Raw genomic sequence first — 25,375 nt, forward strand, 5'->3', positions numbered from 1 at the left:
ACCACCAACATTTTGTTAGGAGGAAAGTTATATATAGGAGTCAGGTACCAGATGTTACCCGTGGCATGTGGCCACTTCTACATTGTGCAGAACTTGCTGAAGCTTGCTTACTCATCTTTGGCATATCATTATAATAGCTGAAGAGACGTGCTCTTACAGAAGTTACCTTAAACTCGAGCATCAGTAACAAGCCTGACTTTTGGATTTTGGTCCAAGGTTATTTAGAATTGCCTCTCATACTCCACACTGCCTCCCATCAGGCATCATTTAAAAAGGACTAAAATCACATCGTAACCGATCTCATTGATGGTCACTGCACTCGTTTGATTGGGCTAATGTACAATGACAGATTGGAGCAGTCCGATTTGCATCGCCGCTCGCCAAGATCACAGGGCAATAGCTTTAATTTGGTGCCATCAAACGGTGAATTTGTGAACTGCTGCTCTAAATCAGCAATACACAATTTCAGTCAAGGATCATGTTGCAAAATGGTGGTAGTGAAGGAAGAGGGCACGCCCCCCCCCCCAGCTGTGGCATAGTGGTTGTAACTGGTTATTGCATCAGCAAAATTTAGCCGGCTGCCTCACACAACTTGTTTATTTTAAAATTATTTAATTGAAAAAGTTACATTAAAACTTATTCTGACCACATTACCTGACTGGTTCTTTTGTGAAGAGGAGGTTTCTGTGACCTTAGAAGAGTTTGTTTTTGCTGTTTTGTCATTGCTTGTCTCCCTCTGTCACAAAAAAAAAATGAAAAAATAAAAAACCTCCTAATTTATGAGTGGTTGGATAAAACTGGCAATTACTTTTGGATTTATGTTATTAAAAAGAAAGTGTATTTACAAAGATCTGAATGGTAATGTAGTTAAGCTAGCCCCTTTAAAGTGATTTTAAAAACTCATTTACAGCACAGGGTAGAAACCCATAAACAAATGAGAAAAATTAGAGAACACAGTATTCCAGCACCCCACCTATCCATCCCAAACTCAGCATATAAAAAAGGGGAGCTCTAAGTGAACACCAACATGTAAAGTATCCTTACTATTCTTTGTCTAAACTGGTCAAATTAAAACCTTTGAATTATTAAAGGCAAACTGCAAAATTAGTATATAAATTTGAGAATAAACCCTGTGCAGAATTTTAAGTCTCAGAGAGGCTTGCTTTCAAGTCCACAACTTATAGCAGTGCCATTTTCTAAATTACTATGGTTAAGATTGTTTCAGCATTTCCAAAATAAAACTAGTTTTTTTTGAAGGGAGGATAAGCAACTCATAAATCTGCTCCAGATTGAGAATGTGTTGTTAATGTTTAGGCCAAAAACTGGGGAAGTTTTTGTCAAAGCTCTGTCAAATGTAGACACCATTCCTTACACACATCCCTATTTTTTCGTCTTCTTCTATATCACAAATTCACTCAGGTATTAAGTCACTAAAATTTTAGCCAAGAATGCTTAATGCTGCCAAACGCTCACCCGATCAATAAAAATAATTCCACTGAACAGAAGGTTTTACATACTTTCTCTTCATCTGACATTCTGTTTTACAAAAGCTGTGCAGGCAAACACCTCAAAGGCCAAAGACTTGGCTTCCTTTGTAAAAATAAATACAAATGCCTACTGAACTACAGATGTGCTACACTGTGCTTTTACTGACATCTAACCAGGCTCTACTGCTGATGCCACTGAAGGCTCCCAATAGAATTTTAAGATTATTGTTAGGCTTCTGTGTAAAAATGAAAGGAAAGGTACAGTAGAGTTCACTCTTAAATTTAAAGCATGCTTTACAGGACCCCCATTTTGCTAACGTGCATTTTACATACATCATGACAACACCAATGAACGAATTAAGTTTTCAGAACGTCCCTACAGGCACTTATTACACCTTAGTTGCTCTGTGTGACAGCGTTCAGCCTTTGTCAGTAAGAATTACGGACATAGGTCCAACGCACAACTCTCATGCAAGAAGTCAAACGTTATGAAAAAAGTCATTAAAGCCCCTCCTATCCAAAATGATTGTACCAAAGCCTGCAGGTAAGCTGGGAATAGCAGACAGAAGGTATATGGTTAGTGTTTGCTTTTTGAGGGATTACAGAGACATTTTCACTGTCATTCACTACACATTTTACTAAGCAGCAGCAGATACAGCTAGAAGTACTCTGGGCTGTTGGATAGGAAAAAGACTAAAGAGATAATTCATAAAAGAAACTGAAAATTAACCATGCTACAATACCAGGCCCCTCTGTGGACAGAAGCACAAACACTGCTATAAGCATTCAGTTTCCAAATCACCTAATATTAACACCACCACCCTCTGAATTCCTTGTAACTACTTCTGATCAATGGATCAGATAGAGGACACCACTTTTCAAATGCACATTAAATGCTAAGTTAGCTTTATCAGTGATATGTATCTTAGGGGGATTATTAATCTAATTTATTTCTTTACTTTCCTGTTAATATTCACATCTGCATCACAGCATCAAAGACACCAGACCTTCCTGTGCAAGAAGTATACTCCAACCACTTGTGATAATGTAGGCTAATCACAGCGTACGAATGCTTGTGGGACAGTAAGGTTGTAACTTCAGCAACAGGTAAAAAAAGGACTTTATAGCAGAAACTAATTACAATAAGTTTAGCATAATTATTCCTTGGATCTACTGTATTATAGTGAATTGAATCAATTACAGAAGTCTTAAAAGGGTCCCCTAGAACCTAAGACTAACGACTTCAGCAACTAACCCGTTAGAGCAAAAGTGCAAAGACCAGTTTTGGCCCTTCTTTCTGCAAAGGTAACAACACTTCTGTAAGAATTCTTTATCCCCAGCTAATAAGCTCATCAAGCCTGGCTATCTGAAATTCTACTTATTTTTTCATATTGAGCTCTATTTAAAGTTGTCCACAGTATAAACAGAGATACTAAAATAACCAGCCTACCAAACAAATTGACATCTACAAATGTGATCTCCATAATTCATTTAAAAAAATAAATCTACTATCTTTCCTTATATTAGGTGTTTCTTTTAATCACTGCAGCACCTCAGCCTTGAGATGAGGTCTGAGATACTCACACTTACAGTATGATACTGGAATACAGTATGTGAAAACACTCATGAGCTAAGCTTTCCACACAAGTAAAAGCCATGAAGTTCACTAAATAACTCTATGCTCAGCTCTCTACAAGATTTGGGCTGTATGGATAAACAGAGTTTTAGTGACCTAAGTAGGGAAAATTCTCATTCTCTCAAGCAAGCCAAAACTGAAAAGGAGCCTGTGATTTGTGACATAAACATACTAGAATATTTACAGCAGTTTTCCTAAGTTAAGAAACAGGTCAGCATGCCACTCAAAAATGCTTAATAGGTTTCCAGTACTTGAAAAGTACTTTTTCTGTTTTGCCTTACTTGCTTTCCTTCCTCTGCCTGCTTCTGTTTAAATTATGTACTGACTAAAGATTATTTTTTTTTACATTCCTGTATACATCTCTGTACTTCAGGAGGAAAGGAAAAGAACTACAAAGCACAGATAGGTCATGTCACTGCACATTCCTTCGGGAAACAGATGTTCTCGGCCACAGTGTAAGTAGCAAGTGCAACTTGTCATACCTCCATCCTCAAAATCAAAGACCAAAAACCCCCACAGCAATAAGCTCAAACTTGTATCTGAATGTTTACAACAGTTAGGTTTGATTTACTTTTTTAATCCTGAAAATGGAAATGCTGACAAACTTAACTACAGCAATGTGATTGGTGCTGCTATAAATCAACCCAAACAAACCAACGACATAATTACCTTCCGATTATTCTGTTTATCCATCCTGAGTCTTTTCCTAGGTGCTTCCTGAACTTCAAAATCTTCTGTAGGTTCCTTTGTCCTCTTTTTTTGGTTTCTTTTATTTCCATGTAAGTTACCTTGGGATGGGGGATGGGGGAAACTTACATGAAAAATAATCTAAAACCCACTTTCAAATTATTTTGAACTGATCTAGTTATTTAAGTTACTTTTCTTTCAGTCATTATTTTAAAAAACATGGTTAAACATTAACACAGTTTGATGACCTCTTAATGCTTAAGGTCTGGTTTCTGGTGCTGAACACTAACTTTAGAGCACATCCAAATCAACTGATTCATACTCAAGTTATTTTAGAAAGATGAGTCTACCTGTATAAGCACGAGTTTAAGATCTGAACATTACTGCTCAACAGCTGTTTCACATTGTCAGACTGCACATGGTTGATCTATACAGCTTTTAAATTGTCTGCCACTTTGTAACAGTGTCTTATCACTGAAACAAATTTTTAAGTCTCTTCCTTAAGTCTCCTTTAAGTTCTCCAATGACAGAGATAAAAATACTGGAGACATCTATTAAGGGGTCTTTGGAAAACACAATGTATCACCAACCATACAGATTATTTCTCTTTCTGGTATGGCAGTTCCAGGCTCTCTAACAAGCTTATGTTACAGGAGACCGTGACACCCCTGACCTTTGTGAACCAAAATCCTAAGAAAGGAATCACATCGGTCATTTAAAACCAACTGACTTATTCACACATTTAGATGATTGTTCACTGTAAAGTTCAAGCAACTGCTCAATTACACAAGGTCAGTGACTAACCTACATATCCCTTCCGCAGGTTCAGATACTGGTAACACCTCAAAAAGATAGATGAAGGTTTAAGGAAGTGGTCTGTTTCATCAGGATGAAGTGACAACATTATTACACTCTCCAGTTCTCTCCACTTTACAAAACTACAGAGTATTACTAGTATGAAGACTGCAAGCTCCAGGGGCACAAGTATGTTAACTGAAAACACCCTTACAGCTACAAGCATTCTATTCCAGTGGGAACAAATAGCTGCAAATATTAAAAATATAGCAACTTGAAAATATGGATAATCTGCAAATTGATGTTTGTATCTAAACAATCTAGGACATACTCTTATTATCAGACTCTGAATCCACAAAGCAGACTGAAATGGCTCCAGGAGAACCTGCTACTTACAAAAAGCCAGTAAAAGGAATCCCACAATATTCTTCCAAGTTTAAGATAAGAGGATCTGGGTAGGGGAACGATTGAGCTGACATGTTTTCATCTGTAGGTAACTATAAATGTACACAATATATGTACTAGAAACACCTGGTACAGGTACAATTTCAATTACATTTCTTGCAATATGACACCGAGGAAGGTGAACAAAATTCAGCACTACAGTGTTTAGATATTTAATTTGGGAACCATTAAAATTCTAACGTCAAGGAAGACAACATCTGAGAGAAAATAAAGAGATTATGATACGTGGGCGATTACATAAAAAAATACACTCAATACTACTTATAATGATGAACTATTTGCACACAACACAAATTTCAATTACTTCTGGATCTTGATCTCCTTTTAGGTGAGTCTTGAAACACTTTACGTTTGGCCTCTCCAATATTCTTCAATGATGAACCTTGAGAGATACAGAATGTGGTTTTTTTTTAAACTGATATCCAAATATTTGACACTTAAATTTTAAAGTTAAAAACTTTTCAATTTTCCACAAAATGATGTTATTTCACACACACACAGATAGTTAACAAAACTGACTGCCATTTTATACAAGTTTTTCCAAGTCTCACAAACTTTCAAACACTCCCTCTCATTCTTGTCATTGCCCAAAGCAGCACCTGTTGGTTTCTAATGCTTCTATAATGTCTTCTTACAGCGCTGTAAAGTTATTTAAATTTGAATAAACGTAGCTAGTTAAATTTGATAAAGTTCATGCCAACGCCAAACTATCGCCCTCCTATCTCTAATAAGTGACTCCAAAACCCCTCAAAAATTTTGCAAAATAATGGAGACTCTTTTAACAAACCCAAATGCTAGACAACTGCAACAGAAAAAATAAAAGGAGACAAAAAAGTATTTGCAATCTTGTACAATGTTCTAGAAACTTTACACAGCACAGTAAAATTCCAAACTGATGACTGTTTCAGAATAAAGTTTGGAATACCTCTTCCCAAGTTGATGATGTTATGAGGTAATACACTTTAGGTATATATGAAGAAAAGGTGTAGCACTGATTAAACTTTTAAAACCATTTCCTGTCTATTCTGTAAAATAAACTCAATTTTTTCTAATAGTAAAGTTTCATCTTCCCACTATCCACTTGTAGGCGGCAGTGGATGCAATGGCAGCTGCTTATGGGCAGAAGAAGAATGAGAAATCAGAAATCTCTAAACAGTAGAAGGTTTACATATAACAACTTTTCAGAACAATGAGCAAGAAATGTAGACTTCATGGGTTGCGTTTATTGTAACCATTGGCATTCCTTTGCTATTGGCACAAACACCAAGAATTAAAAGTGGAAAACAGTGAAAGCTGTTTTCCCTACAGCTCTCAAATATGTGCTTAGTTTAACACCACTACGTATATCAAATTTAGTTAGAGTACACTAGCACAGTTTTACGTTTACCAGAGTCTTCTTCAGATTTGGGAGAGGTCACTATGGCAAACTTTGTGTTATAGCGAGCTTTCTGTTTTTCACTAAGCATGTTCCACTGCGATTCGAGCAATTCTTCAATCTCCTCACTTGAAGCATCTGGATGTTCAGCAACCACCTACACATGCAGAAATAGGGTTGTATTAAAAAAAGGTGACCATTGAAAAGAATGGCGTGCAGAAGTCTATCGCTTTGGAAAGCTGGATACAAACAAGTTATCTGACATATTTCTGTTGCAAACAGAGCTAGATTGAAATATTCTGTATCCAGTTTTCCTTTGGATGACCACTTCTCTCTCTCTCTCTCTCAAAAAAAAAAAGTCTACTAGCGGATTCAGAAGTATTAAGAATAAGTTTGGAAGCATCAATTTGCCTTTTAACATTAAAAAAATGGCCTAAGTGTAAATCTTGTCTTGTGGTCATTGAAAAAGATTTGTATTGTTTCCCTGAAGCACTTTCAATCTATACCACATAGGACTGACAGGCAATACTGGAATATGTACTTGCCTACCAAGACATCCATTGATTCATACAAGACCACATACATAAAACTCATTACACCTATTGTAGCAGAGAGATTTATACAAGCACATATCTGATGCAACGTTTCCCTATATTAATTCATCACCTGATACTGGGTACATAAATATTAGGAACTCAAGGCTGTGCATCTTTTCTTAGTAATACGAGCATGACACATAAGAGTCATCAATGTGGAATTTAAGAGAAAAAAACAGTATTAAAAACAAAGAAAAAAACCTTCCCAAACTCTTCCAGCATTCCCTTAAGTCTGCTTAAGGAAAACCAGATTTGATTCATCATGGAAGTCAGAAAGCTCTAAGATTGTATGATCTACAGAAATGCAACAGTAGCTTTAAAAACAACCCCTCCCATCTCATTACTCATTTCACTCTCCAAAGTCCTGTTACTGGAGTAATGGAAACAATACCTCCAAATCATGGAGCAAAAAACCCAACAATGCCAAGCATTCAAATAGCAATCTTACCATTCAACAGAACAGAAATACAATTTTTCTGTGATAAGTGGAAATGTTCTAAGAAATTAGGTTTGATCATAAGTGTCTTAGAACTGCATTTCCTGTTGTCAAAACAAGATACAAGTGTGACAAACTCCTCTAAGGTTTAGAATACTTGTAGTACCTTCCTACCATTGCAATTATTCAGTGCCTAGTAGGGAAATTCACGTTGTAATTCTTCCCCTAGTAGCATACTTCAGAGTTCTCTTGCTTCTATCTGGCATAACCCATCTGCATATAGCTTGGGGAATACAAATACCTTTGGAGGCCTCTACTCACAAAGTCTGATTGAAACCCAACTATATCAACAAAGTTATTAAGAGGGGAGAATGTAGACAGATGCACAAGATACCCCTCCCACAAATCTCACTTCTTCAGGAAGACAAATTAGCCTTGATTTTGACCAGTGCCACTGGGTGTATATTATATAGCTCACTGTGCTCAGCTATGGCACAGCTATTTAACTCCATAAGAAAGCACCATCTTTCTCTGCACAAATGAGACACCGTTTAATGACACCTGCAGTCCCACCAATATGGGAATAAAAACAACTTTCAACTGAATAGGAGCGATGTGAAATGACAAGCATAGGACACTAGCAGTTCTTAATGGTTAAAGGATCCTTGCAAAGAAGGCAATGCTCAGTCCCAGCCACCCACTAGAAATTAGGTTTTGGCTATTCTGATGTAGATGCACTAAATCCCAAGTCCATCAATTCCTTATGCATGCAGAAGTCTTCAATTGTAAACCCTACTAGTGAAATAATTTGTTAATTTCCTTCAAAACAGACACGAGGCCCAAATCAATGAACAATGTAGCTGTCTGCCTATCTGTGAATGACACCTTCCTCTCAAGTCAGACACTCCCTTCTAATGATTACTATGGTTACATTTCACAGAGGAAGCATGTAAGAATGCCAACAGTATAAAATACATCTTTACTTAATTAATAAAACCAAGCCAACACAGAAATCTTGTGCACTGTACAAATTGGGACTCCAAGCAAGACACAGCAGAAACTGCTCGACACTAAGACAGCTCACAACTATTACAGGCCCCAAAAGAGAAATCTCCAGCCATTCCATTTGCTTCCATCCCTTTCCAAGACCGGGGTGGGGGGGGGGGGGGGCAGGTGAAGGGGTGGGGAAGAGATGGATGCATAGTTTTCCTTTCTTCTTCCTCTTTACAAAAGTAAAGTAGCAGCAACACGCTAAACTCTGAGATGGCACCAACACAAGCAGCCCAAAGAGAGGGCTGCTTTTTAGGCAATGTTAGCAGTCCTTCTGAAGCATCAGAACATCTTCAAACAGCAACAACAAAACAACAAAACAAACTCTTGGGTGGAAAGCAAACCATGCAAATGGAACCTATAAGCTCAACAGAAGGAGAAATTCCAATACTACTCTGGATACTATCTCCACCTTCCACCAAAGGGACAAACCTGCCATTTTAAATGTGACACGATAGGCTGGAAGTATCCACTACACTCAGGTAACTTTGGTTCTGTGTAAGCACCGTGAATATCTATCTACAATAGTATTTCCCCATTTTGCCAGTTACCTTCAAATCAAGGGTAAGAGGCACTGCTACCTGCAGTGACCTGGAACCCCCAGTGTTCATAACCTAGCTTTGCTCTACGCACAGCCAGGCTTCTGTAGCGATGAGAATGGATCCCACCATCAGTGGATCTGGGCTTTTATGACAGATCTCACAAAAAGGTATTCCAGGCAAAACTGGTAGGATGTCCTCTCTCTAAATGTATGCATTATTTTGAAACTTACTTCCTTCTATTTATAACTGTGCAATATTAGTCACTATTATCAGTGTAAGTTTCAAGCATATGCAATTTTTCACTTCCTGAAATGACACTACAGACAAAGCAATTCCTCAACATCAAATATTTTATAGTTTTCATATTTTCCATCTATTGATTTGAGAATTACAGTATAACCATAGTAGGGAAAGAAGCTTGATAACTGTGACAGAAAACTAGAAACATTCACCATGTCTCTCTTCTGAAGTAAGATATGCTCAGCTAAGAGTCCATAAAACCATTCGTAATAATCTCATTTCTCCCAGAAAAGTAATTTTATGTCCCTCAATACTGCACAAGACTTCTTGCTACCTACCTTAAAGGCCCCTTCCCATAATACAAGACGCAAGGTTACTTATAGAAGAACTGGAAATAGAACTGAGGTCTGAAAACCTGAGCCAGATGATTTACCCATACAGCTTTCCATAACGTGTACGTCAAAATCTGTATTTAATAGTCTGGATACAAAACCCTTACCCTTCCACAACTAGCCCACTGAACTGCCAGTGCTCTTTGCAGTTTAACCAAAGCCACTAAAGCACATGTAATACTGTGTTCATCTCCATTCTCAATATTAACTTAAGTCACATTGATCTAAAAAGATCCTAAGTCGAACCACAACCAATTGACTTCCTTACAACAGAATCTGTTTTTGCAGTTTTGCTTCATAACATTCCTATCCATTTATGCTTTCCAACACAAACATCCTATAAAGAATTCAACCATTCAGTAGCTAAAGAGTGTGGCAAAGTCAGCACGAGTATTCATGTCCTACTGTGAGCATTATGGAGTAGCACAACTACAAGAAAATATGACAACTCCTGATTCTTTCAGTGCATGGAACTGTACTGCAAACATGAGCAGAGGGTTGTAAGGAAGAAAAATGCTGGTCATGATTTTAACATAATGAGCTACAACAGCAGTACTGCTTTTATATCACTAACAGTCTTCCTAAGAAATGTTTAAATTAAGGTATTTACTTTTGTTCTACCTTGTCCTGAGTGCAATCCCCTCAAGAGGGCCTACCTCGCATCCCAACAGACTGCAGAGACAGGGATTTTTCACAAGCTTTTATTAGGTAGCTTCTTTTGAAGCTCAGCAAAAGACTCTAAGTGGGTGAAAGGAGCTTTTGAGTAGTTCAAAGACAAGGGAACAAACTGAAAGAATTGAGTCACATCTTCAGAAAGAATGTACCAACTAACTACAAGTAGATCACCATAAACAACATAACCTTCGCTGTATTTGCCTGAGCCTATGTATGCATATCTACAATATTTTACATCCAACAAAAAATATTACTGCTAACACAAGGGACTAATAGATTATGCAGGAAGATAATAATATGACTTACACTTCAAGTACAATGGCATTATCATGGTCTTGTTTATACTGCTCATCTACATTCCCTTCTGTTCCTGTCTAGACTAGAATTTGATGCAGGCGTACCTTGTCAAGCCCAGAGTATCATGGATACTACAGTAAGAACTAGTTTCTGGCAATCACAGTAATTTCTTTAGGTACAGATGTGAGAAGACACAATCAATAACAGCTAAAAGACACTAACCTCATCTCTGTGCTTCTGACAAAAGACCAAAAACTGAGATACTGCATCGCCTTTTCTGCTCCGTGGAGTAGATGCTGGAGTTTTCTTTCTACTGAGAGGGGAGCCTAGCCCTCTTTTGGATTCTGCCTGGTCAGATGACTTTTCAGGAGTAGTAGTCTTTGTCCCCGACTGACTTTCTTGTGTATCATCAGCGGCAGACAATTTTGATGTCCTTCTCCTCCTCTTGTTAGGAATGCCAGACTCCTTCATCGATTTCAGATTTTGAGTGGCTTCCTCGTTTGAGTAAGATGACTCATCTATCTCCTCTAACGGTTCCACAGCAATGCCAACTTCCTTTGCTACTCGAGGATTAAGATGAGGTCTGTCCCTCACATAGATGAAGGTGTACTTGGCCTTCCGTTCTTCCACTGTCATGCCTACTGCTTCGCTGGCTTGCTTAACGCCCATCTCCCACTGTGGCCGCAGCTTCCCTGAAACAGGCTTCAGCATCTGAAAGGTAAGACCACAGCATGAGAAATTCACTTGCTTCTGGTTCCAAAGCACAAAACAATCCCAACAGACAAAGTGCAAAGTCAAACTGCATTATTATCAATGAAGTGTAACGTGTAATTATGTTGTGCAGGCATTAAACGCAGTTGTGTTTGGTAGTACCAACACCGTGCACAAAGCAGTGACAAAGCAGAGCAGTACTGGTTTCTAGAGAGTAACAAACAGCGTAAGTCATCCCATTCTTTGCATCTCTAAATAAAATACTAAGACTACAAGCCTCTGTAAAACAAGCTGTCGTTAAAGCTTTCCAGAATATCTATTTATATCTGTATATATATATCTATATATATGTATGTGGAACAAACAGTAAATTAAAAGCTACAAGTTTTGTCTGACTTAGTTGACTCTTACCTTTATTTTCTCTGCTTTTGTGAGGGCTTGTTTTGCACTTTCCTGGCACAACTGTTCAAACTGGTCTTTTTCTTTGAAGGGCACAAGGCTCTTCTCAAATATCCAGGCTCGCTCTGGGGCATCTCCAAAAAACTGAACATGATATTGACGGAAACTCTTTTTCTGTCCTGAAAATTAAAAATTCATGTATTTACGATACAATTTTGGTTGTTCTCTGCACTTTCAGACTTGAAACTTCTTGATAAGTTACCATGACAAAAGCACAGTACAACTGGTTATCCTTTCAAAAACCCACTTAACCATCCTGAAAGTCTCTGAGCTATAATCTATGAAGTTTACACGAAAGCCCAATAGTTTAATTCCAAACAAGAAGGTGCTTTAATTAATTTGGGGTTACATACATCTGTCAGTGCTCTCCATACATATTAGGTTACATGTAAGGCCTGGATGTTTCTGAAGAAGTTTCCAATAAAGTTTGCATTCAGCACTAATCATCTCTCATTAGCCTAATTTTGCACTTTAATATTATTGAATAGAAGCATGTACTTCAGCTAGTTTTAACACTGGCATTCACAACTTCATGATAAACAAGCTTTCAAGGAATCAAAGCGAGAAATTAAAAGCATTTGGGTGGTGGAAGGGAAAGCAGGAAGCTAAGAGAACAATTCTGAAACCTAGACAAGAAAGATTCTTCTAAGATTTTGAAGAGGAACACTGGCTCAGTGTAGTAACATAGAGGCATACAACCTCCCCCTTCTAAAGATCTTAGTTACTCTGATGTGAAATACACTACCTTCCAAATTCACTACAGAGTTCAGTTAACAACAAACTTCTAAAAGGCATAGGTATGAGAATCAGACTTAAGACATCCTCTAGCACATCCTTCATTAACAAGTGCAGATTGGTTGTCTAAGTATTAAAATTAGGGTCTCATTTAACTGTGATGACTAACATTCTTCTGTCTGTAAATTCAATCCTGCTAGAAAGGGATTGGTTACCTGCCCCTCACCCCCCACCTACAGTTCTTCAAGGTGTCACCATATTAGTATGCCTAGCATAGTGTGGGAGGAAGAGAAAAATCAGGTAAGGATGTCTACCCAGTAAGAACAAGTAACTGTCATAGTTCTCTGTTACAGATGTCGTCAAATTAGGTTTACATTTTGCTAGGTTATTCACACACTGCCTGTCTTCCACCCTCATCACCAAACACTCCTAGTTAGTTGCTTCATGCACTATTATTATGGTGTTTCAAGACTTAACAATGACTCATTTGAGATCAGGTGAGAGAAGCCAGAGGAATGGTACAGAGAAAGGTCTTGGGACTGTATGCATCATACATCCAACCCAGCAGCCTAGCATACATTCCAGTAGCACACTCCACAGCAATTCTTTCACACAGTAATTGTTTTGTCTTGGTGATGAAAATGTTGCCCCAGTAGGGACTACTGAGCTCCCATGATGAAATAAAGGGTAATTTTCCTATTTTGCCAGGATGTCTTCACTGCAGACAGAGGTGGCACAGACTACATTTACAGCCCCCTGGAAAGATCTGCCTCTGATTAACCAACAGCCTGGTTCCAAGCAGACTCGCTCTATTCCTCTTAAAATATAATGCTGGACAGCCATGGCTGCCTAATTAAAGCAGTGCCTACCACTAGAATCATTGAACCAATTTGTGAATCTTCAGGTATCTTCTGTAGGCTGGATTCACAGAATCATTTTGGCTGGAAAAGACCTTTAAGATCACCAAGTCTAAGTATTAACTTAACGCTGTCAGTCCAGTCACTAATGCATGTCCCTAAGCCACATGCCCACATCTACACGTCTTTTAAATACCTCCAGGGATGGTGACTCAACCACTTCCCTGGGCACCCTGTTGCAGTGCTTGACAACCCATTCAGTGAAGAAATATTTCCTAATATACAATCTAAACCTGAACAACATCCAGAAATTCAGATTGTTTATGAGCACTGTTGATCCTAGTCCTAAAAATGAGGAATACAAAGACCAACCTGAGTATTTCTACAAGCCCCAGTTAAAGAACTCTTCTGTTTGGAACAGGACACTTTTGATAGCACTTCAACAGTAATCACTAAGTAAAAGATAATATGAGACTAGAAATATGTAGTGATGGAAATGTTTGCATCATTGTGCATTTATCAGTATGATAAATAACCTAGTCAAAACTTCCTGAAGGGGGAGGCCCAAAGCCAACGTCAGAGCAAATATCCAATATTGCCTTCATCCACATTACTTCAAAGAGATGGAAGTTAACATCTCAAAGAATGTGGGCCCTTCCTTCTGTTCGTACTTCACAAGTTGCATTCAGATGTATGACATTGATTTTTGCTAGACCTATTTCTATAATTTCTTTTAAAAAGCCACCAGAGATTCTTGATGATGAAGCACAAAGCTTGCTCCTTTCAAGGAACAGAGTAATTCAGAACAAATAAACAGCATTATTTCTCAAAATCCAGCTCTTGACCTCCTAACAGACCTAATAATTTGAAGATTGAAATCACAGGGACTGCCTGACAAAAACTCTGAAAGATTGCTACAAGAAAAATCTGTCAGTCTGTAACAACTATTCTAGCAATTGTATGAATGCTTGAAAGGGTTCTCACAAAGCCATTTAGTTTACTACAACATTGAGCCTAGCTATAATCCTAGGCATCCTCATTCAATTTGTTCTTAAAAACCTTCTGTGAACGAGATCACACCCTTTCTCCAAGCAATCCACCCCAATGCTTCACCACTTTTACCCTTTCCAGGTTCTTAATATGTCATCTAAATATTCATTGCTAATCAGCTGTCTTCTTTCCAGAACAAGAAGACTTTATGCCTTTTCTTCTTTTTCACATAACTTATTTAAGTCCACTTACTGGGTTTTCCTTTAGCTCCTCCCTGTCAGATTAAACAGCCCCAGTTCCTCCAGTCTGTCCATGCAGGCAGACTCTGATATTCTCCTCAGAACCTCTTCTGTTTAGTCTGTATTTCGTAAAATGAGATGGTCCAAACAGGGGTTTTTGCAAATCACATCTCCAAAGTTTCAAAATTATTCTGCTTTACAATCCTACATATTTACTACATCCCCTCCACACTGGAGATTTGTCACTACAATGCAAATTTTAGATGTATATTCCAGCTCATTTTCAAGTTCTCAATGGAGCCCTTAAAAACTATATAAAAACTAAACCCCGCACTCCTTTCCCAGACTTTTAAATATGTAGTTAAAAGTTACTGAAATCTCTAGTGCCTTACTCTGTTCACAACAATGGAAACTAGTATTTCTGCTTGATTTTGGAAGAGAAGACAGTCATGAGGAGTAGTCAACATGGATTCACCAAGGGGAGATCGTGCTCAGCCAATCTCATAGCCTTCTATGATGTCATCACCGGCTGGGTGGATGGAGGGAGAGCAGTGGATGTCATCTACCTTGACTTCAGCAAGGGTTTTGATACTGTCTCCCATGACATCCTGATAGCAAAGCTGAGAGAGCATGGGATAGATGAGTGGACAGTGAGGGGTGTTGAGAATTGGCTGTCAGACCGAGCTCAGAGGGTGGTAAGTGGAGCTGAATCTGAATGGAGACCTGTGACTAGCAGTGTTCCCCAGGGCTCAGTGATGGGTCCAGTCCTGTTTAATATCTTCATTGACGACCTTGATGAGGGAAGATCATCCACCCCCAGCAAATACCCTGATGATACAAAGCTGGGAGGAGTGGCTGACACACAGGAACACTGTGCTGCCATCCAGTGAGACCTGGACAGGCTGGAGAGCTGGGCAGGGAGAAACCAGATGAGATTCAACAAAAGCAAGTGTAGAGTCTTGCACCTCAGAAGGAATAACTGCTTGTATCAGTACAGGCTGGGGGATGACCTGCTGCAGAAGAGCTCTGTGGAGAAGGACCTACGGGTCCTGGTTGATGACAGGTTGGCCATGAGCCAGCAGTATGCACTGGGTGCTGAGAGAGCCAATGGGATCCTGGGGTGCATCAGGAGGAGTGTGGCCAGCAGGTCAAAGGACATGATCCTCCCCCTCTGCTCTGCCCTGGTCAGGCCCCACCTGGAGTATTGTGTCCAGTTCTGGGCTCCCTGGGATAAAAAAGACAGGGATCTCCTGGAAAGAGTCCAGAGAAGGGCTGCGAAGATGATGAAGGGCCTGGAGCATCTCCCCTGTGAGGAAAGGCTGAGTGAGCTGGGACTATTCAGCCTGGAGAAAAGAAGACTAAAGGGGGACCTTATGAATGTTTATAAATATCTTAAGTATGGGATGCAGGGGAAATCTGCCAGCCCCTTTTCAGTGCTCTGTGGAGACAGGACAAAGGGCAATAGCTGCAAGTTGGAGCATAGGAAGTTCTGCACCAACATGGGGAAGAACCTTTACCCCGTGAGGGTGACAGAGCCCTGGCACAGGCTGCCCAGGGGGTGTGGAGTCTCCTTCTCTGGAGAGATTCAAGACCCGTCTGGACACCGACCTGTGCAATATGAGCTGGGGAGCTGCTTTGGCAGGGGGGTTGGACCCGATGAGCTCTCAAGGTCCCTTCCAACCCCTATGATTCTATGATCTAATAAAATATATTAAAGCATGTAGAAGCATAATTATCAAAACAAATTGTGTGCTCCTACTTGGGTTTGATATTTCCACTAACATTTTACTTTTCTCCTTAATCTGCAAGTTTTCTGAATTCTGTTTTCAGGTTTTCCAATCTTTTAGCACAGTTCGATATAAACATAGTAAAAAATAAGTTTACAGTGCTCAGTTGGAGCTAAAACTAGTGAGGGATGCACTGTGCAGGAAGAAGAGTTTCTATAAATACAGGATTAGCAGAAGGAAGGTTAAAGAATGCTCACTGGGGCAGGGGACTGAGTGACAAAGGACACAGAAAAGGCTGGCATATGTGCCTTCCCAGTCTTGGGTTTGTCTTTTAAAATGTAACATCTGCCCCCTGCCTTGAGGTCCCTTACTATAGTGACAAAAGTCTACAAGACTGAGACAATACCCACTGCATATTAAGACAAAGTCATGGAGCACTTAATCAAATTGGACATCGATGAGATTATGGAACAAGGCAGGATGCCTCAGAAGGAGTGAAGGAGTTGGCCAGTGTGATTGCAAGGGTGATCTGTAATTTCTGAGAGGTCACAGCTATCAGAGGAGGCACCTGATGACTAGAAAAAGACAAATGTTGCCAACATTACATCTGTCTTCTAGAAAAAACAAGAACAGAGTGGGGAACTACAAGCAAAGATGACTAGTTTACTCTCATTGCCTACAAGATTATGGATAAATTTGCCTAAATACATGGCCCAAGCAATGGAAAGGTATGAAGGTGTCTAGGAACAGCCTGCACAGACACCAAGGGCAAACTGTGCCTAGTCATTCAAAAAGCAATGGACACAGGCTGAAAACAATGAAAACTTCAACTAGATAAAGGGAAAAGTCTTCTTGCCATGATGGCTGACAGTCACTGGAACAAGTTGCCCAGTAAAGCTGTAAAGTCTTCATCCTTGAAGACACTACCTATTTGATTAGACCACATCCTAAGCAATCTGCTCTAACTTGGAGACCATGTGACTTGTTGTGGTCCCTTCCAACTTCTATTACTTTATCGTTCTACAACCAGCACAGACAAGCCTCAAACGTTTCAGGTATCAGAAGAGAAAGCAAAGCTGCAAATGAGATTAAGAAATGGTACAGATTCCTACTCAAAAATGTCATTAATACTTGGCAGTGCCTGCATTTAGAATCAAATAATGTTGCCTGTAGATTTACTGATTGTATGAATCTCAGAAAATTTAAATACCTGAACAAGGGACTGGGCTTAGTAAAGCTTAATCATGAGGAGTATTTATTTCCCATTAACTTTCAGGAAAATTTTTAGCCCATATCACCTCTCCAAGACTCTCCACAAAACCAATGGAAAGTACTATCAGATGGTATTTCTAGTGAGACTTCAGCTTCATAGAATGAGTTAAGTAGACATGGTGGAAAGAACCCTGTCTGCTGTATGCTCAAGAATAACGTTTATATGATTTCAACATTCCTCTTGACAACAAGTAGTTCAGTGTGGTACAACTGAATAGGTAAATGAAGAACAGAATTTTCCCAGAATACTGTTCAGGTATACCTGCAGAAATCTGGATGTTTGTAGCATTACTGACGTACCTTTTAGTTTAGTGTAGGAATGGAGAACAGGATCAGCAGAAACCATACACGGCCACCACGGAAAACCAGACACTTTTGACCACACTAGATCTCCTACATTATACTTCAACAGATGGACTTTGTCTTCTTTAATGGTACTCTGAGTTGAATCTCTCTTAGCAGGAGCCTTAAAAGATAAAAAAAAGAAAGAAATACTATCACCGTATTTCTTCAGCTATGCTCTAGGATTACTACATAGCACACAAAAATAAACAACAAAGGACAGTTCATATTCTGTTTAAACATTCTCCTTACATCTAAAAACATACAGAGTTGTAATGGAAGGAGGAAAATTAATAGTTCACCAGAATAAAGAGCTATTATATTTTCTAAGAAACAATTACATTTCACATGTAACAAAAACTTTGTGATAATTTTTGTTCTCTTATAGTGAAAATATTCCATGTTCCACTTATGTTTTTGTTTTTAATTATAAATATTAGCATGTAAGCTGTGGTTTGATTTGAGCTTTTTTAGTAACTGCTGAAACACCATCAGGAAGGTTTACTTTAATTTCAAACATATTAACTGAGGTCTGCCTGTAGATGTGGAAGACCCAGTCTCCCTCTGTATTGGATATCATTAATCAAGTTAAGTGCTGTACACGCAAAACTGTTCTTAGATTTTAAAAAACAACTTAAAATCCCCAATTAGAATAGACTGAAAACCTGTATTTATGTCTCAATAGAAACTACATCAAAAACCCTAAACCCTGCATCTTTCAGCAGTCTTTTCATTTACTGAGAATTTGCGACACAAACCCTTCCCTGTACCCTTTTGCAAGGTTTTCTTTCTGTCCCAGTTTCAGCAGTAAAAGTTTCTGAGTGCTCAGCTGGTACTCTAAGCTATTTTCGCTTTTGGGAAACACTTACAGAAGTATTTCCACTCCAAGGAATAGATTTAACTACTACAAGGGAGTTCCGTGTTGCCCTATGACAGACACACATTTCTACTGTATCATAACAAAGTTCAGTAACACATTTATTCACCAGTTAAACACATTTCATGAAGTTTGTCACGTTTTCTCTTCATCTCTTCTACCTGAGATAAATAATAAGCACCCCTGAGTAATCACTGGATGTACAAAAGCACAGAACTTGTCTCATTACAGATGTCAGTACAAAAGTATCATGCTTTCAGCATGCCTTTTCATCTCTCTAGCACTAAATTTATGTACCACATGTTGTATTGTTCACACTGTGCAGTATCAGCTCAACATACAGAATGCAGACTGGAGCTTTGGGCCTTGGGTGGATTTAATGGTAGAGCTGGAGCAAAATCACGGTTTAGTTAATTAAAAGTAGAAAGAGGGAAGAAACGACACATAACACTGGAAATCTACAGCGCAGAAACAAGTATCTGGAGCATCACGTTAAATCAGACTAGATCGGGTTACCATGTACAGCTTTTTAAATCTAGAGACTACCATAACCAATGACACATTATTTTCCAAAGACAAACAAAAAACTTTGACATGCTGCAACAGAATAGATGTTTTTTTGCTATTCTGAGAGGCATATCCAATCAGAAAAACCTAAGGCCTGATGTACTCAGAAACCCCTTTCCTCAAAGCTTTTAAAGCTTGCCTGGCAAACAGGCTGTGTCATCTGATTGTTAGGGACAGATACTCATCCAGTGATTCAGCTTTGCTGACGAATTCAGACTTAGTTTGTGCGCCTCCAGCTACAGCCATGTTCCCATGTCTCAAGGTTTTGGCTCTCTAAGGATTCTGCAAGACTGTCAAGAGAACCCCTCCCGCTGAGCTTGCCTCAAAGTCCAGCACTCTCAACAGACCTAAAAGATTCTGAGCAGATGTGAAAAATCAAATGCTCCTTCTAGCAGTTAAACATGGCATGAGAAGTCAATACTTAGGAACTGAAAGTTAAGAGATACATAGGCCAACAACAGATCTGGAAAAATATGAATCCCAACACACACAAAAACTGACTTGAGCATTTCAACTAAATAGGGGGGATGAACATATTTTTCAATGAGCTCAGTTTACAGAAATGTAAAAGTTCCTCAGGATTCTGACCATCATTTTTAATTTATGAGTCTATGTATTTTTCAGAGAGTGTAACTAAGCTGCAAAGATTTATGACTACCATCTGAGAGGGAGCTGGCTGGAATAATGGAAAGGCTCGACCAGTGCTTCTTACTGCAGCATAATCTAAAAGGAGTACAGGGGTGAGTATGACATTTCAATGTATCTACAAGCACGTCACAAATTTCAGTCTGCCCAGAATTCTTTCACTGTACTGGAACACAAAAAAACCCTCTAGAAAATGACAGGCTCTGATAAAACCTGCAAGGTTTATCTCTACAATGCTTGTTGTATTTATGTTTTCTTTTATAATAAAATACGTATAAAGAGAATGGCAAAATACAGCACAGAATTTACATAATTTAAGAGCTTTTACATGAGATGACTTAAAAACCTATAGAAAATATCACCATGAACTTGCTCATTCCCATCTTAATTTTTCCCACATGATTCTGTTCTGGTTTGATTTTTCTCACTCTGCTAATTACTCTGATCTATTTAATAGGTATGTCAACAGTAAATAAACAGTGAGGTGAAATTCCTGGCATATACTTCTGAAACAAGCAGCCACAGGACATCATCAGTCTCTTCAATGTTTGCTTTCAAAAATACTCTGCAAACCGCCAGCACAGCATTAAGTGTTTAAGTATTAAAATTTTTTAAAAGCATCAGAAAATGCCATATATTGAAGGTAGAGATTAGCAGAGATTCTACTTCAGTATCCAGGTGTTTGGTTTTTTTTTTAATTTTTGATGGGATGGAAGGAAGAGAAAATTTCTGAACAAATTTGCCACCCAGTCCCCCGATGGCATCTCCGTTCCCGCGTGACCAGAGCTGGAGCTTCTTTGTGAGACATTTGCACTCTGCAAATTTTCTGAATAGGAAACGACCACTCAAGTAACAAAGTGGTATAGGAAAAAGCAAATTGGCTTGCATGTTTTTCTCTTCCAGAAGATCACAGGGGTTCTTGTTTAGGCAAATTGTGATTCCTAACAGAACAGGGCATCCGCGCAGTCGCGGAAGATGAGAGAGGCAGGACTGGAAGTGCACTCCTGGTGGTCTGTGTGAACGCAACAGGGAGCAGCTCCTCCTGCAACAGCTGATCAGTTCTTTATGTGAGGATACATCAACAAGCAAATTAAGATGGGAAACTGCTGGCTTACAGCACAACTGTAAAGCAAGGGAAGCTCACACAAATTCATACTATTTTAAAATACCCCTCAATCCTTGGCTCTGGGTATCTTTTTAACAACTTTTTTATTTTTTTTAATTGTTCTCATGTCTAATTACATTTCCTACCCATAAATGTCAACAAAGTAAAGTCTGTCAAGCTTTCTGTGCTACAGATGAGCACAGAACAGGCTTTGCTTGCTGTCATTGCTAAATGAGTCTGGATTGCTGTGTGCATGCCCCATCCCGTTACCTTTTACTGTAGCTCTGACAGAAGTAAACAGGCATTTAGTCACAGATTGTACATTCTCCTTCCTTAATTACAGGCCAGCTCTGCAGCCTCTGAGATAACCACCTCAAAATCACCTTAGACCCAAACTTTTAGCTAGTTATATTAAACAGAAGTAGTAAACAGCTCATGAACATATTTCTTCTCTACTTCAGGAAGGAATTCCAGGGTTTTGCTCTCCTTTCAAACAGTGGACTGTGGAGAAGTTACAGAAATGGCAACAAAAGCCTGGGTGAGCCAGTGGTGACTCCCACAACCCCTTCCTAACACTGAGTACACAGACACACTGTTGCAGACACTGAGATTCCTGACTTAAAGAAAGGCTTGCTCTGAAAGGCAGCTAGACAGATTCTTATTTTGTCTTGGGCAGGGCATGGAGCGTGGAATAGGTAATTCCCTTATTGCAAAGGAGTTTTCCTAAATTATGCCTTGAATAATACCAGCACCCTTAAAAACTCTTCTGGGCCAGCAGCTACAATAGGCTGAGAAGGACCAAAAAAGGAAAGAAAATATAATGTGCCTTTCCTTTTCCCTAACATTTCGCAGCTTTGTCATTTCTCTCAGCACTTTCATAAGCTGTGAGTGACAGGCAGACTGACAAGGATTTATGACATTTCTGTCAGCATTCTATCAGCCTCAAAAAAATGGCTTGGCTGTAGAAAACATTGGTATTTAATTAACTTTGCCTGTACCTGATCAAAAGAATCCAATCAGTTTCCATTTAGTTCCGGTCTGACTAATGGTTATGACAATAAGAACACACCATGAGTGACAGGCGACTTCAAAGATTACTACTATCTTTAAATGACCAAAAGAAAAATGGATTGATTGAAAAGCAGCATCTTTACTGTACCGAGAGCTTTAGGCTTGTTTGTAGACTCTGTTATGAAAACACCATGTTGAGTGCTGAGTACAGGAGGGACAAAGGTAATTTAAAGAAAACAAACAGCAAACACCTGGAAGGCTTACTTGGTGGTGCCAAACTGAGGTAACTATCCCTTTTAAAGTAACCAGTGCTAGAGATAATAATATTATCATTATCTGTTTTGTGTATATATGCATTTCTGCATACATGTGTAAGGACTTATAACCCCTCAAAACTACTGCAAATTACCTTAAGCATCAAAAAGCTACCCTTTCACTATACGAACCTGGAAGACTATTTTAGAAATCAGTAAAACAAACTTCATCTGAACTGTCAAAAAGGGACGTCGACAATGAACATTGTTGAGAATTGGTGAAGAATACACCATGAGAATTCAACACCGGACCAAAAAAAGAGAACAATTAAGAAAAGTGAAGGTAGTGAATCACAGAATCACAAGGTTGGAAAGACCTTTGAAGATCATCAAATCCAACCATTCCCATCCTAAGCTAAACCATATCCCTAAGTACCTCAGCAACCCTTTTTTTAAACACATCCAGGGAAGGTGACTCAACCCCCTCCCTGGGCAGCCTGTTCCAGGCCCTGACAACTCTTTCAGTGAAAAGTTTTTTTCTTATGTCCAATCTAAACCTGCCCTGGCACAGCTTCATGCCATGTGGCCTCACCAATGCCGAGTACAGGGGCACAATTACTTCCCCAGACCTACTGGCCACACTGTTTTTGATACAAGCCAGGATGCCATTGGCTTTCCTGGCTGCCTGGGCACACTGCTGGGTCATGTTCAGCCTGCAGTCACCCAACACCCCCAGGTCCTTCTCTCCCTGACTCCTGCTCCTCTCTGCACTGTATAACGGGGAAATATCAGACCCTTGCAAGGAGGTGTAAAGGTCTGCTACAGGCCACTTCTCCAAGATGATGGAGCAGATGAGGCCCTCTACAGACAGACCAGAGCCACCAAATGTTCACAAGCCCTGGTCAGGATTCTCAGGGATATGAAGAGTGCACACAGTTATCTCACTACCTGGGACTGGAGGAGAGGACACTTTGGCCTCTTCAGGGACCTGTTTAGTAGAGTACCATGGGACAAAGCCCTGGGGGCAAGAGGCCAACACTGTCTGGTAATACAAGAATCATCTCCTCCGAGCTCAGCAGTGATGCATCCTAACAAGAACAAGTCAGGCAAAAATACCAGGAGGCCTGCATGGATAAAGAAGCAGCTCGTGAACACTCAGATACAGAAAGGAAGCCTACAGAGGCTGGAAGCAGGGACAGGTAACCTGGGAAGAATACAGAGAAACTGTCTGAACAGCCAGGGATCAGGTTAGGAAAGCAACAATTGATTCCTGATAGAATTAAATCTGTCCAGGGACATCAGGGCAACAAGAGAAGCTTCTATAGGTACATCAGTGATAAGAGAGATACCAGGGAAAATGCAGGCCCTGTCTAGGAGGAAATGGGAGACCTGGGTACCTGGGATACGAAGGCAGCTGAGGTACTCAATGACTTTTTGCCTCAGTCTTGCCTGTCAAGTGCTCTAGCCATAGTCCCAAAGTTGTGGAAGGCAAAGGCAGGGGCTGGGAGAACAAAGCAGGTTCTGTACCGTCTAAGGAACCTGAAGGCACACAAGGCCCTGGGACGTGATGAGATGTATCTGGGAGTTCTGAGGGAACTGGTGGATGAAGTAGCTTAACCTCTCACCATCACATCTGAGAAGTCGTGGCAGTCCAGTGAAGTTCTCACTGACAAGAAAAGGCCAAGAAAAGGGAACCACAGGCCAGTCAGTCTCACTTCAGTGCCTGGCATGATCATCCAGCAGATCCTCCTGGAACACCCAGTGGGTAAGAAACTGACTGTATGGACACGCTCAAGAAGTTGCGGTCAGCGGCTCAAAGCCCACCAGAGACCAGAGATGAGTGGTGCTCTTCAGGGGTCGGTGTTGTGATGCTGTCTAACATCTTTGTTGGAAACATGGACAGTAGGACCAAGTGCTTCCTCAGCAAGTTTGCTGATGACACTGAGCTGTGTGGTAGAGTCAACAAGCTGAAGGGAAGGGATGCCATCCAGAGGGCATCCCTGCTGAGGCTGGAGAGGTGGGCCACAGGAACCTCATGAAGTTCAGTAAGACCAATTGCAAGGCTCTGCACATGGGTCAGAGCAATCCCAAGCACAAATACAGTCACTTCCAACCCAAACCATTCTATGGTTAAGATAAAATGACGAATCATTACTACAAAACAGAGAAGGATAAGGAAATTGGAAGCAAGTTTTTATGTTCCATCTTCAATAGAACAGAAATGGACACTTTGGTAGAGCATTCAAGCCTGCCATCCTTAAAATGCCATTGCATCAACCTCTGCACAATTAAATCTGCAACTCCTAAAATATGTATTATATTGTGCAGCGAGGTAAAGACTGCAGGGGGAGGAGGACATGAAAAGTCCATTTAAAAACAACAGCAGCAAAACCCCCAAACCGGACTGGGGGTTGGTTTGTTATTTTTGCAGATTTCCAATTATTTTATACCAAGCCAGAGATTTAACTGAAGTGTTCCAAATTCAATTTTGAGTGCAATTACATTAAATGTATTTCTTAAGTTACGATTTTTCTTTTATTACTTACTTCTTTTCTTCTGGTACTGATAAAAAGGGGTGAAATCTGACAGTGTGAACAATTACATTTGCAGAAAACATTAATTTCCAATCTTCCTGACACAACCAGGATTTACTTACTTTTCTTCAATGTGTTTAGATGGTAAAGATATAAAACAAGACGACAAAAAATGATGAAGAAAATCACTGCTCTACATGTGGACGCCCCAAAACTCTTCCGTGCTGGTGGCAGCTCTTTGAAACAAGACATAAGCTTTGTGACAATAGGTTTGTTTCCTCAATTTCTTTCCCCAAATTAATCTAAACCAGTTTGTGGACAGCATGTTGAATAGCATGCAGAACTCTCCCCTCCAAGAGGGAAAGCAAGCAGAAGAC

At 39.7% G+C, this 25,375-nt stretch overlaps 1 protein-coding gene across 1 annotated transcript in view; it reads right to left on the reverse strand.

Annotated features, from left to right (window-relative positions):
- NSD2 (nuclear receptor binding SET domain protein 2) overlaps window positions 1-25,375 on the reverse strand; it is a gene marked incomplete at both ends in the record, with an annotated part of 59,833 nt that overhangs the window by 25,061 nt on the left and 9,397 nt on the right. The window contains 7 exons of the mRNA XM_084266963.1: window positions 655-736; window positions 3,793-3,911; window positions 5,375-5,452; window positions 6,458-6,602; window positions 10,896-11,384; window positions 11,796-11,962; window positions 17,964-18,129. Of these exons, the coding sequence (XP_084123089.1) occupies window positions 655-736; window positions 3,793-3,911; window positions 5,375-5,452; window positions 6,458-6,602; window positions 10,896-11,384; window positions 11,796-11,962; window positions 17,964-18,129 (1,246 nt within the window). The remainder of the gene's footprint in view (window positions 1-654; window positions 737-3,792; window positions 3,912-5,374; window positions 5,453-6,457; window positions 6,603-10,895; window positions 11,385-11,795; window positions 11,963-17,963; window positions 18,130-25,375) is intronic.

Source organism: Gallinula chloropus (assembly GCF_964237585.1).
Source record: "Gallinula chloropus genome assembly, chromosome: 7".
NCBI classification, from domain to species: domain Eukaryota; kingdom Metazoa; phylum Chordata; class Aves; order Gruiformes; family Rallidae; genus Gallinula; species Gallinula chloropus.